Source organism: Desarmillaria tabescens, assembly GCF_030435595.1.
Source record: "Desarmillaria tabescens strain CCBAS 213 chromosome Unknown EV420scaffold_34, whole genome shotgun sequence".
In the NCBI taxonomy this organism is placed as follows: domain Eukaryota; kingdom Fungi; phylum Basidiomycota; class Agaricomycetes; order Agaricales; family Physalacriaceae; genus Desarmillaria; species Desarmillaria tabescens.
Genome location: NW_026848333.1, coordinates 520,025 through 533,649, shown reverse-complemented (window position 1 = coordinate 533,649; position 13,625 = coordinate 520,025). Strand labels below are relative to the sequence as shown.

At 46.9% G+C, this 13,625-nt stretch overlaps 5 protein-coding genes across 5 annotated transcripts; 4 read left to right on the top strand and 1 right to left on the bottom strand.

Annotated features, from left to right (window-relative positions):
* Positions 1-2,719: 2,719 nt before the first annotated feature.
* Positions 2,720-3,427, top strand: EV420DRAFT_1646367 (uncharacterized protein; the record flags this gene model as incomplete). The annotated part of the gene is made up of 4 exons (XM_060477903.1): positions 2,720-2,754; positions 2,807-2,999; positions 3,052-3,090; positions 3,140-3,427. 4 exons carry the CDS (start codon positions 2,720-2,722, stop codon positions 3,425-3,427), a joined length of 555 nt encoding a protein of 184 aa, XP_060327612.1.
* Positions 3,428-3,627: 200 nt separating this feature from the next.
* On the bottom strand, positions 3,628-4,207 carry EV420DRAFT_1646366 (uncharacterized protein; the record flags this gene model as incomplete). The annotated part of the gene is made up of 3 exons (XM_060477902.1): positions 3,628-3,870; positions 3,922-3,943; positions 4,164-4,207. The coding sequence occupies 3 exons, from the start codon at positions 4,205-4,207 to the stop codon at positions 3,628-3,630; spliced, it is 309 nt and encodes a 102-aa protein (XP_060327611.1).
* Positions 4,208-4,326: 119 nt separating this feature from the next.
* On the top strand, positions 4,327-5,841 carry EV420DRAFT_1621894 (uncharacterized protein; the record flags this gene model as incomplete). The annotated part of the gene is made up of 6 exons (XM_060475749.1): positions 4,327-4,343; positions 4,441-4,534; positions 4,599-4,769; positions 4,833-4,899; positions 5,020-5,572; positions 5,703-5,841. The coding sequence occupies 6 exons, from the start codon at positions 4,327-4,329 to the stop codon at positions 5,839-5,841; spliced, it is 1,041 nt and encodes a 346-aa protein (XP_060327610.1).
* A 995-nt stretch (positions 5,842-6,836) lies between these two features.
* On the top strand, positions 6,837-7,433 carry EV420DRAFT_1274378 (kinase-like domain-containing protein; the record flags this gene model as incomplete). Its single annotated transcript, XM_060467834.1, has 3 exons — positions 6,837-7,016; positions 7,069-7,137; positions 7,191-7,433. Coding segments are annotated over 3 exons (492 nt in total), but the record flags the coding sequence as incomplete, so codon positions are not given.
* Positions 7,434-8,512: 1,079 nt separating this feature from the next.
* On the top strand, positions 8,513-8,813 carry EV420DRAFT_1561803 (uncharacterized protein; the record flags this gene model as incomplete). Its single annotated transcript, XM_060473875.1, has 1 exon — positions 8,513-8,813. A coding segment is annotated over exon 1 (204 nt), but the record flags the coding sequence as incomplete, so codon positions are not given.
* Positions 8,814-13,625: the final 4,812 nt, after the last annotated feature.

Sequence of the window (13,625 nt, the reverse complement as noted above, 5' to 3'; positions counted from 1 at the left end):
GCACCACCATCCTTGAAGGAAGAGGATGACAAAACTGTTGAAGGCCTACCTGAGGACTACGAAAGTTGGAGAGGACTAGACCACAACGCGTATGCAACAGTATGGAGTAAATTTAAGGGTTTTTAACTGAGTGTGGATATTGACTATGGGGAGGCTATAGTGTCCATTCACTACAAAATTCTCTATAACTATAGTGGAGTGACTTTTGTAAAAATCCCTATAACTATAGTAATGTCAAATTATACGTATCTTGTAGGGATGCCATCACTTTTTGATTCTAATTATACGTATCCCTTGTAGCAGTTCTCGCCAGTGCTAGCTAGATCCAGAAACTGTTGCCATAGGCTGCCAAGTTAGGGTCCACAGGTACTGGATCGGTGTTTCGTTGCTTAGGCCCGAAAAAAAAAATTGCAGCCCAGAAAAATAATATTAATGATTTACTATTGCCTCCCGACCCACGTGCAGCCTATTTTGGCTGGATGTGCCCGTGTACTTAGACATATAAACTGTGGGAAAATATCATTCCCAATGCGGTAGCAGCTCTGTTGGCTTTGAAAGCTGGGTAAAATTCTGCATTGCACACAGATTATTTAGGCTCGGTTTAATTAGAATACATTTATGTGATTATAAATGCTTAATAGTGCAAATACTGTCATTCAACTGATATGCAAACAGGAAAATGCCACTCTCACCATGGTCAGAATTTGCCGGATGCACCCCAATTAGGGGCGTAGGATAGAATACCCTTGCAATCCCATACTCCTAGGGCTTTCTGTACCTCGAAAATATGATAGTCATCTACATTTCATGATTTTACATTTTAGGCCGATAAATTAGCCTTTAATTCATGTTTATTTGACCAATAAATGCAAATAATGATGAGACAATTGTTGAATTCAACTTTTACAAAAGTATGCAGCACAATGTGCATCTAAATAATGATATAACAAATGAGAAAAAGACTTCTTATGTGAATTATCAATGATACAAATGCATATATGGATCTGCCCAAGTGAATATATTATGAACACTTGTAGTATGCAAAACAAGCTTGTGAACTTTCGTCTGATTCTGTTTTCACTTATGCATGAAACGTATAATGGTGAGACTATAAGCAGATCGGGGTGGATCGGACCATTATTTTGACTTATACTAGACATAACCTTGCATTTTCAACAAAAAACACACCTATTGAGATGGTGCACAGATATATAGAACTGGTATTTGCTTACAAGTGCCCTAAAATGTGGGCAACCAATGTAAATTGAGGATTATCATGAGATGAGGGTATCCTGTTGCATTAAAATATATCACACAATCCTTATACCTATAATACAAGATTCCGATATGCTTTGTGGCATTGGAGAGTGTACATCAAGCAGTGGAAGCATCCCGATGATGGATTCCGCTCGGTCAGTCACCCCAGACCGCACAACCATACTGTGATTGAGTGGCTGTGCAGCACCATTTTCTGTTCCTCTCCACCACGTCCACTTCCTTTCCTGCCCTCTTGCTCATCTGTTTTGCCCATTGTCATGGGTATATGGTACGTTTGAATTGTTTTTTATACTGACATGTCAAATTTAGGTCTTTTTGGTGTATCCGGTGGCCCCAAGATCCCTGGGTAGTGACCATTTTATCCCCACCCCATGCATAAGCCCTCACCCGAGGCAGCACTGCCAGATATGACTGCAACACTGTACGTTGACGACATGACCCATGCACCCCTGCCATTGCCCCGATACGACTCATATTCTGCCACGACCCATCCCATGCCCCCCACACACATCAACCTCGATCGTCATTGGACACACAAGCGCAGCACAATGATGACACAGGATATCACTAGGGTTTCCATATTGGACCTCATCACGCAGCGGGACAGCACCTGTAACAGTGACAACCACAATGACAATGACGATGGAAAAGCCAGGAGACTTCAAGCATGATGAGGGTTAGGGTGGATCTTAGGCTAGGGATGTAGAGGGAGACTGGGCAGCATACTGAGGAGGAAGGGGGAGGGCAGGAGGGCAGGATGGAGACCGAGCTGCCAATGTCCAACGACAGCAGCGACACTGACATCCATTTGGGCGTCAAATGTCCTCCAAGACATGGAGGATTCAATGGTGGTCTCCATTTTCTCTCATGAGCCCACCATGACATTCATTAGTGCTATCGATCCCTAAATCGCTCTCTAGCCCATGCTGCCTATATGTTAATTTATTTTTGTATTATATAGTATTTTATATTTATTTATTTGTTTTACAATGCTTTAATTATGAATACTAAATATTTTATTACTGATACCCATAAATAGGGAGTGCAAGAGGGGCAAACCCGAGGCAGGAATTGGTTGGGCACGTGGTGGGGAGAGACCAAGAAATGGATTGCATGTGAAAATTCATGGCTACGTATAACTTTGCTTTCTAGCGGATACATGAATTTGACAGGCCTATAGTTATAGGGATTATTACAAAAGTGGTTCCACTATAGTTATAGGGATTTTTACATAGAATGGACACGAAGGGATGCTATGGGATGAAAGTATTGGGAGGAACCTTTACACCGATCTGGAGGATGAGCCATAATATGCAACGAATTCAAATTCCTGAGACTGTCATCTATCAAAAATACTCTTCTACATGAATTCAGAGCTTTCGTATGTCCCAACCTAATTCCGGCTTATACATGCTTATTTCCTTGTAGAATGGACTCATGAATGCCTGTTACTGTTCTCGAGGCGGCGACAAGCTCGTTCGAGTTATGGTTCACAAAAACGTGGGCTAAATGACCTGCATATTGTCAGGTTGCTATCCAGGTCTCGGCATATCTTGGCCGAGAACAATCACATTTTACCTCTTCTTGATGAGCTTCATTTTGGTGACATCATATTCGGAGTGTTCCCCTTGCTGAAGGGACCTAATCTGTCTGGCGCAATGCATTATGGCTCCTTGAATTCGGTTGATGACATAATGCATTTGCTGCTCCAAGCTTTTGAGGTAAAGCATTATCGTTTTTCTTTCACAGCTTTCTTTGACCAATCATGGACAGGGTGTCATGTATCTGCACAAAAACAGCATCGCGCATCAAGTAGGTTATAGCTGTTTAGTATGTTTTTCCAGCAGTTAACCACCAACAGGATCTCTTTCTAACGAATTTCATTATGGAATGGTACCCCCAAAGTCACAATTACAAGGCGTTCACCGGACCATGGGTGTATATCATCGATTTCGAGACAGCCATACAGTTCTTGAGTGACGAGAAGTTGGAGCATGTGACTAGTACCTTCTCTGTACCAGACCGATCCTGGTACGAGCGCCCTTTGGCTCCAGAACTCGAAATACCTGATGCGGTGTGTTGTCCGTTCCGATTGGATGTGTGGCAGATTGCTATGGATATTCTGTGGTTCAAGGTGACAAAGCACTAAGTACACACAATATGACATTTTGATAATCAACTCATATATAATCGTACAAATTGGCCTAACGCTACCCAATTCCACATGCTTTGGCTCTGAACGTCACAACATTGACAGGGCCTACTGAAATTAGAAACCTATTTTTTGAGGGTTGTATATTTTTTCAATATGGAGAAGGAAAAGATCGGTTCAAGTTATTGGTGGCACAATTACTGATGGTCCTCTGGGGGAGTGTCATCGTTCTCAGCGGGGAAGGCATACTGGAGCACAGTCCTCTTCCCATTATTGATCTTGGTGATGGTGGTGGGCTTGGCAAGTTTGATAACAGAGCTTGAAGCTCTTTGAGAGCCGTCATTGTGGATGATCTCATGGGAGAAACTGTTGCTCTGGCTCAGCCCGTCGAACACCATGGTGCCTCCAGGGGAGTTGAGGTAATAGTTTGCGGACAATCCCTACGAATGATAGCTGGAGTGTAAGGAATGTTTAGAAACAGAAGGACTTACCCAATAGTAGTGGCCGTTGTATCTGAATAAGATACATTAGCTTGAGAATGTAAGGGACCGTACAGACCAGAGATCAATCTTTACCTATTTATGAATGTTTGGTATCGGCGAAGCCGATACCCTTATCTACGATAACTATGATTACGAAAAGAGTAGTTCTACTTCTTGTACCAGCACACGTAGTTGATCAATATACGTTGGTCATAGCTATGTCATGCACCGCAAGATGTTAGACTCTTTACAGAGAAGGACCATTAACTGTAGGCATAAATTCGGGGCAAGTCATAGCAAGAAAAACTCCTGGTCAGACCAGTCAGATGGCCTGACTCCTCGCTCCAGCCTCATTCCAGCTGAAAGGAAGCGCTTATTGGCAGTGGCATCTTTCCCTCTCACCATTGTCGGACCATGTCCCAAGTGAAGCTGTGAGTCTGCTTGATGGCGATGGTGCCATGTACCTTGCTCATTCCTACATGTAACACCCTTCGACAGCCTCCATATGTTGAATTCGTCCATGGTCAGCTGCCATTCTCAGTGTTCGCCAGCATCACGTCTCATTGTTTTCCTAGGATACCCCAGCATTCCTTCGGGAGGTACAGACAGACCACTTGCTGCTGTAAAAGGCATGGGTATCCTACCGACTTTGCTACCAGAACTACCACGTTAACAATGAGATTTAGGCTATCGAGGTCAGAGTCGGACCTCAGGGAGTCAAAGCAAAGTGGCTCCGTGTGGAGCTGCGCAAAGTCGAACAAATTCCGATGGTAGGAGAAAATACGTTTGTTGGCTATGTTGGGCCCAGTCCGGTCAACATCTGGACAGCACCGGGGGAGTGGGAGGTATTGAAGTCGGTGCATTGAACAAATCCAATCTTATCATTATGTTTCTTGCCTATTGGCACAATCTACTTGCAGTTGGACTTCCCATTCGATATTCGCATACCCGAATCCATTCCGCCGATACTCACCTTAGAGGGGTGTGGTGAGCACCGATTATACTGCGCTTCTAAGTGGGCATCGCTGACCTCATTACCAGCTTGTGTACGAAAGGTGAATGGTACATGTGCTGTGTCGTGGCTGGATGTGTGTGCCACTTTCTCAGCTTCCTATAGTGGCTTCTTACGGAAAAAAAAGTCAAACGTTGTGTTGACTCAAAACGAAATCATTATCGACAAGCACAATCTGCACTCTATGTGGCCAGTGTACTGCCAGACTGATGTGCGGCGAGTTGAGCTCGATGGTGTCTCTGTGACTGTCGAGCATCATAAAACCTGCTATGGCCCTGGTGATCATGTTGCTGTATTTGCCACGGTCAGATCCAATAACCTTCATACTGTGATACTTCGTGGCTTCGAGCTATCTATTCATGAATCGAGAACATTTCGTGCTGGAGCATTCACCAGGGGCCAACAAACTATGCCAGTAACACGAGTCGGCAATATCCTCGAAAACAAGTTTGCTGTCAACATGACTCTTATGGGGGGAATGCAGCATAAAGCAGAACTATCATCTACGATTTCTCCGAGTCATACAACGACGACCCTTAATTCTGCCAGGCATATCAATATCAATTATGTTTTGCATGTCAAAGCCATCATGGGCACAGGACATCTTCTGGTGATGGATCTTCCCGTCATCATGTCTAACTGGCCGAGGTTCATCCATTGCATCTTTTCGTTTCATTAGCTGATATATGGAGCGAAGAAGAAGGAAACGTTCTCAGGAAGCTATACGGTATGCAGAAAACCCATCAATGTCCATACAATGCACCTAATTAGCTTATAGACGTATTGGACCTGCACCTGGTCTGTCCCTCTTGGCTCCGCACTCTGTTTTCACTTCTGTAGAACCATCACCTGCAGTGCACCATAACCCACTCAATCGCAGAGCTATGGTGGTCGACCTTCTCAGCCAGACACAGTGACCGTCAAATCACCTGTAGCAAGTACTTTTGCTTCACCAGCAGCCAAGAACGAATGGATACACAAATATGAAGACGGATGGTTTTGACTATGGTGTTGGCTACGGACATCAAACCCCACCCTCAAATTCCAACAGCATTGAGGGTAAGCAAAAGGAAAGGGAAACAGGAGCACGATGGCCTGGTCTTAAATTTACTGATACGTTGCTTAGCCAGAATCCAGACAAGATGAGATGAATCTGTCCCCAACACATGGAATCCAGTTCGAGAATGACAAACGAAACCTCGAACTACTCCTAAGCATGTGGAACGACACCAACCAGAATAACACGACGGAACCGTTGTCGCTCCTTGAGAAATTGCCATCTCCCGGCATGCCACATGGACTTTCAGGTGAATATCAAGACAACAAGGCGAGTACACACGTATTCCACTACTTTTGCATGACATCTGAAGGAAAGACAGGCTATCATGGATGCACTTTCAGAGTCGCTTAGTTTTGTGCCTGTCCATGGTCTAGACATAAGCATAGGCGATGCAGTGAAGCGAGTCAACAAGACACTTTCAAAATCGAATATAAACAATCAGCTACTAGATTTATCACCCGAGGAAGCACAATGCACTCTAGACTTCCTTCAGGACATACGCCATAGCTTACATTCGTCGAATCTCTCATTTTTAATTGCTGTTCATCAGCTTCTAGATGTACCAGGTCCCCCAATGATATCCAGGAGCATTATTTTCGAATCATGCCTCAAAATATCATGCATTCATGATTGCATACCTCAGTGTCTCATGCTTCGAGATTTCAAAAAGACCAAAGCCTATCCCCTTGCTCAAGGATCCTTTGATGAAGTCTGGAGGGGAGAAGTCGATGGAACACAGGTCGCTATCAAATGAGCAAGGATATTCACAAGTGACAGTAACATTGAGAAAGTCCTATGGGTATGTTATCGCTTCTTTTAACTTAAACTAACTTAATGGCACCTGTTTTCTAGAAAGTACGACGAGAAGCCATCATCTGGACTCAACTTTGTGATCATCCCAATGTCCTACCCTTCTATGGCATCTATCATGATTTTGCCCCTTCTTCCTACTGCCTCGTATCGCCATTCATGCCTAGTGGATCCCTCCATCAATATATGAATAACACCAGCCATCCCGATCAGCACAAACTCGTAAGAATTGACTTATCCAATGACTCCTTGAATAAGTCTGATAAATACGTAGGCCCTAGATGTCACCCACAGCATGAACTACCTCCACAAACTTCTCATCATTCACGGTGATCCCAAAGGGGTGCGTCACAAAACCTTTTTTTAATTATCGGCATTTCGCTTAACAAAAACAAGGATAACATACTGATCACCGACGACCAAAGAGCAGTCATCGCAGATTTCGGCTTATCCTTCGTAATGGGTGTTACAACCTTTACAACTTTGTCTTCACCACATAAGGGCGGCGCTGTAAGGTGGCAGGCTCCAGAAGTCCTCAATGGGAGTCCTAACAGCCTGTCAACCGACGTATACTCGCTCGCATGCGTGTACTTTGAGGTGCATATTTTCCCACACCCCACCCCACCCCCAATTCTCTGAGGTTCCGGTATAAGAAGATTTTCAATGGGACAATACCCTGGGAGAATATCATGGATGGTGCTGTTATCGTGAATGTCATAGTCAGAAGGAGCACCCTGGGCATCCGAGATTCCTAGTATCAGCGGCTCGGCATGCAGAGTTGTGGTGGGATCTCATGACAAGATGCTGGGCCTATGATCCTTTGCATCGACTCACCCTGCCTGAAATCATGGCTGATCTCCATGTGATGCAGGATATGCCGATGATGGAGACGCAATCACGGTGGGATAAGTCTACCACAATACGGCTACGCAACCCATTAATCCGAGGGGAATTGGTTGTTCCTTTGGGCCTTCCTCGGTTTTTGAACTTGGAGGGATTGTCGGATGGTTAAGAGGGATACGGACACTCGCACACAATGCCCGCCAGGTCATTTCTTCTCAACTGGGCCTTGGAGCTTTGCACCGATGAAAAAGGAAGAACAAGAGGGTAGTAGATGCTTTGACATCGGACTGTGATGGGAGACAGAGAGCGGATGGACCGTATTTAGTTGATGATGATACTGTCAAATGGTTAGGCCTTGCTGGAATACTAATACCTTCTCTGTGGTACATGGTAAATTGCAATGTGTTTATTCATCATTGGAGTGGCAAAGGTTGGCCGGATCGATCTGCAGGGAGCCAACAACACAGCTACTCTGTCCTCTTCCGTCTTTCATCTTTTATACTTCTTCCGGCGGTAAGAACGCATAACCATAGCCCTAGTGTATGTCCTCAAGCCTGGATTCCTTCATCTTCTCACTACTTGAATATTAGCTCACCTGGACCCCTCCATTCATAACATATCCGGTCACCATTTGGTCCTCATACTGGGACTTGAACACAGGTAAAACTTTGTACTATTCCTTAAGTTTTATTCTAACTATACCAAGTTTGAGACCCGGATGGAACCCTATATTCTACTTTGCAACAATTGTGGCAGATGCTTTGGTAGTCAAGCACCCTGCACCTTGCCTCTTGATACCGCCACCTATCTATGCCACGAGAAACAAATCGACGAAAAGGAAACACAATTTTATTCAAAAGTTATCATCAATCTACCAAAAAAGATATCAGAATATGACGCAGAGATATCTCGATTGAATACTGTTCTGGAGCAACTCGAACTTGTCGCCACTCCCTTGCGAGGTGTATGGATAAATTCAAATCCCTTTTGTCCCCGGTCCGCAGGCTTCCTCATGATGTACTCCAGGATATATTCGAATTTGTCTGTACTTCCGTATCCTATGACACTTTTCTCTCTCGTGATGACCTACCACTGGTATCCACCATGCCCTTCTATCTCTCCTCTGTCTGCGCCTATTGGCGTAACATCTGCCTATCATCACCCCCGATCTGGACATCCATATCGGCCAGCATTGACTGCAGAGGTGCCTCCCTGAAATTTCCCTATGTTGCCAAATTATTCAAACAGCGCTCTCATGCACGCCTTTTGAATTTCCAGATGTCCATGGAGATTGGGGACTTCGTGAAAGGACTCAATCACTATGACGTGAAACGGAGACTGCATTATGCCATGAATTCGCTCCTGTACTCCCCCGTTGTTCTGAATCTGCAACAGGTGAAGCATATCGGTATCGATTCCCGGACCGTCCGCTTGTGGGATATTTTGCGAAAGGATATTCATCCTGAATTCCCGGAACTTGAGCACTTCGAGTTCTCAGGTGATATAGAATTCTCAGGGGACCATCCGGTCAAACTGTTCAAATACGCTCTGAAATTACACAGCGTCGCACTTAACGCCATCTGCGGCACCTTTTTCTCTTTACCGTCTAAACAAATTACCACTATCCACTTCGGGAATACATTCTCATTGGTTTATCCATCTCAGTTCTACAACTTTCCCAATGCAATGACTGCTACCTTCCAAGGATGCCCTACTTTGATTTTTGGACTTCCTCCAATTCCCTTCTGGAGGCTTGTTCTCAAAGATAACCTCCCAAAATTTCATCGGATGGGGTCGATGCCCCAGCTGATGTCTTTGGAGCTTGTTGATATCCGCTGTGTGTCCAACGAGTCCATGGGCAGACAGGATACAGTCTACCAACTATCAAGATACCTCTTGAAATCTCCCCTCCTTATGGAGCTCAAATTGACCACAGTTACTATTGGTCGTCCGGAGATGTTCTACCTCCTTGAGGTGCTTCCTCAACTCACACGGTTATCTATCGCGGAGCAGATCAATGCAGATGTTAAACTCATTTCTCCCTACTTCATCAAAAAACTCGATGATCTGGGGGTGCTACTGGAGCTAGAGTATCTGCAGCTTGTCTGGTCTGGCGAGGTGGATGAGGGTGCAGTCTTGGATATGTTGGAAAAGAGAGCATTGAAGTCTGTTGTTATAGGGGTTTAGAAGGGAGGGGAGCTTAGACTGGATACCTTGGCTCGCGTTGACGCCCTTCGAAACTGTGTATTACGATTTCACGCTTTATCTTATCTTATCGTCTTCATCGTAATCCTGCTATGCTAGTTCTCCGGACTTGATCGCATTCACCATGTGGGTCTCGTGTGTTTAACGCACCGTTGCAGACACTTGTAGTATATTTAGCATGACCCAAACTGTATTTAAGTAGCCCGACTGCAGGTCTTAAACCTCAGTCTCGAACTAAAGTTTATTCACCCGATAACTTAGTCTGAACTCACTCTCGCTCAACTAAGCGATAGCTCCCTTAACGCAAACCTGCAGACAACACAAAGCGCCTGACCGAAGTGCAAGTCACGCTTAGTTGTTTGATCTTGTTTGTGAAATCGGTCGCTAACAATTAGTTTGAGACTTTCTTACTCTTCATCAACAACCACGTTGACGAACAGTAACGAATGAACCCAGTCGAACAATACCTCACCGACCTCTTCGGACTCCAAGGCTTTGTTGCCATAACCTACCTCGCATTCCTGTATGGATACGAATACCGACGAAACCAGGAGCCAGTCTCCGAAGAAACTCTCCCCGTCGAAACCCCCAACCCGGAGGTTAGACGACCGAACACACCCCCTCCCGAGTATGTCGACGACAGACCTGAACCCATTATCCATTTCATCTTCATCAACAGCGATGAGTGGATCACAGAAGAAGACTCCGACTCAGACGAGTCCAACAAGTCCAACACCGAGGTGGAAGGATGGCCCGCACAAAGAGGCCCAGTCGTTGAAGAAGAAGAAGAGCGAAGAATCTACGAACAAGGGGTGGACCAGCGTGTTCTCTCTCCCATTACCGAGGAAGAAAGTGAAGGGGAAAGCGAAGGAAGTGATCCCTGGAGCGCTCCCTCCCCAACCTCAACTGAAAACTCAGCCGCCAATCCTGGATACGATTCGAACGGACAGCGCCTCTATCAAAGAGGGCTTAGATATCATCTGGGAGAAGGAAGAGAGGCTGAAGATGGAACTGGAAGCAGTTCAAATGAAGAAGGCAGCGATGAAGAGGAAGACAGTAGCAGCGACAAGCTCCCAGGGCCACGCAACGACTGGTCTCCTCCCCGACTCGACTCAAGAGGGGAAACATGGGGCTACTACTACGCCCGCAGTGACTCCTCAGACGATGAAGGAAGCTACTCCAGCTCGTCACGCGTCCCAACACCCCAATCATCATCAACGATAGGGCCGGGGAAGCCACTACCAAGCTCGACCAGTGCGAGCCCACATACGACGCCGACGCCAGCTGCGATATATGCAGACAAACACAGGACTACGCCGACGCCTGGAGAATGTACGAAGGAATTGAACCCCCCGCATCCGTCGTCCCCTACGTCATCTATCCACTCGCAGCCGAACACCCCCCTCGTGGCCCCTGTCCCTTTCATCGCACCCTGGGTATGGGACCGACCCCGAAGGCCAGACTTCAACCAAGTCATACTCAGGGTCAATGAGTGGGCAAGAATCATTCGAAACTGGAACCGTATCGTCACGGGAAGCACGGAGCCTTTCGAGCGAGTCCGACCTATCGGAATTAGAAGAAGGCGAAATTTACGAGAACCCTGGAATAGGGCGGACTTCGATCTACAGCAGCAGCATAGAGTTGGAGAATACGGAGAGGAGGACGTTATCCCAGAATTCGTGAAGGATCTAGCTCGGGAGCCTACTGAGGCCGAGCTAGAGAATATGACATACTTGGAAATGCTGAGATGGATTGAACGGAAGCTACCGCAGGAGCTGTCGTGGAACAGCTCGCCGCAAGGAAGGTACTTCCAAAAGGAAAGGGATTCACAAATTGGGGCCCAGGTGATTTACCGAGAAACCGTTTTTCACACCAACGTTCTATGGAACCAAGTACACCCGGACGACTACACGGACCCCGGAGAAAGATATCAGGTACCCATTCCATCAGAAACGAGTGGAAGCACGGTAGACCTGAGCCACTTATCGATTCTCAAAAGAACAGGGTACGTCGACCCTAGCCGGCTATTTGCTGCTGCAGGAACGCCAGGAAGTGCAGGTGCTGCGGCCACGGTACCCGCAGTACCAGCCCCTGCACCACAAGGCCCAACCACCCCTCATCATAACCCGGCACTACGATCTTTACCACGCCCGGCAGCAATTCCTATCCCCGCTGACCCCGTACAACCACCAAACACGCCACCACCCTTTATTGTCGGGGTGGCCAACACGAATCCGTGGGGGCAGGTGAAACCACAGCTCGCGGATCCCCCCGAGAAGTTCAAAGGGGAATCCAGCGATGTAGACAGATTCCTCAACCAGTGCGAAGATTATTTCAACGTATTTCCACAGCAGTTCACTATGAACGCACACGGACAAAGCTCGAACCGGGTAGTGTTCTGTACGTTCCGACTTACCGACAAAGCCCTACACTGGTGGAATCACACCCGGGACGAATACTATGACGAAACATGTGGATATCTGCGATATCCCGCATGGCATGTATTCAGACAGATCATCGAAGACCAATTCCGAACCAACGCGGAAGTAGAACTCAAGCTACAAGAGTTCAAGCGCATCCGCCAAAACACGTACAAATCGGCAAAAGAATTCTTCCGTGACTTCGAACGGTTGGCAAAAGAATCCGGCAAGCGACACAATGAGGAATATATGATCGAAATCCTCAAACCGGCCATTCGGAAAAACGTGAAAACCGCAATCCACGCCACCGGAACTGCGCTCCTGTGCACGTATGCAGAATGGAAGTTCTGAGTCGAACAAATGGACTATAATTACCGGGTGGGACTAGCCGAGGACGCCGGAAGAAACCAGGGGATGCAGGGACAGCAGAACAAGGGAATGGGAAAAGCCGGGAGCTCCGGGAATTCCCAGGGTGACAAGAAGACGGGCACAGGCATCACGTACAGGGGCCAAGGCCAACCTATGGAAATAGATCGTCTCCGCAAGGAAGGTCGATGTTTCCGATGCGGTCACAAGGGACATCGGAAGCAAGACAACAAATGCCCCAAAGACGAAAGTACGTGGCTCGTCAAGCACCAGCCCAAGTTCTCGTGCGCCCAAATCCGTGCAATGTATCAACAAGTATTGAAGGACGAAGAAGGAGAAGCCTCCACATTGAAGATCGAGGAGGTAAAAGACGAGCCGGCGGCGTAAGCGACAAACGCGCGTCGGCAAAGGACACAATTTCATTTAGTGGTGCGTCACAGAATACCGCGGGTCGGACTAATGTATCGCATGTAGTACCTCGAGGCAATGATAAATCTTTCACGCTATCACAAGATGAAATTACCGAGTCGCATATAAAGAAGAACGGTGTACAGGGGATTTCCACCGTGCTCGAAGAAGAACCCCACTCAAGATCCTTGGCCACCGGTGCGAAAGCACAAGCGGCGCATGCTGCGCAAGGCAGCGGGATACCCGGGATCAAAGTCAACATCGCTCCATGGAGGATAGGTACCGGTGCAGAAAACGGAGGAAGAGCGGCCGAGCCAGTAGTGGGCGAAGGCACCTCCAGGCGGGAGAGGAACGATGCAGGGCCTCACCCGAAGGCAGAACGTACGCACCTGCCCTATGCGGCCAACTATCCTGACCCGGTGGAGCCGCAAGAGGGAACGCGAATCCCCATCAAGAAAACTGCTGCCCTGCAAATAACAGTCCAGACGACCAGGGACATCATTCACCCTCCTCCGCTTACGGTACGTCTTCCCCCCTCGTCACTAACACATAATGGCACCGGGGGCTCGTGTTCCCCGGTGGGCGGGTC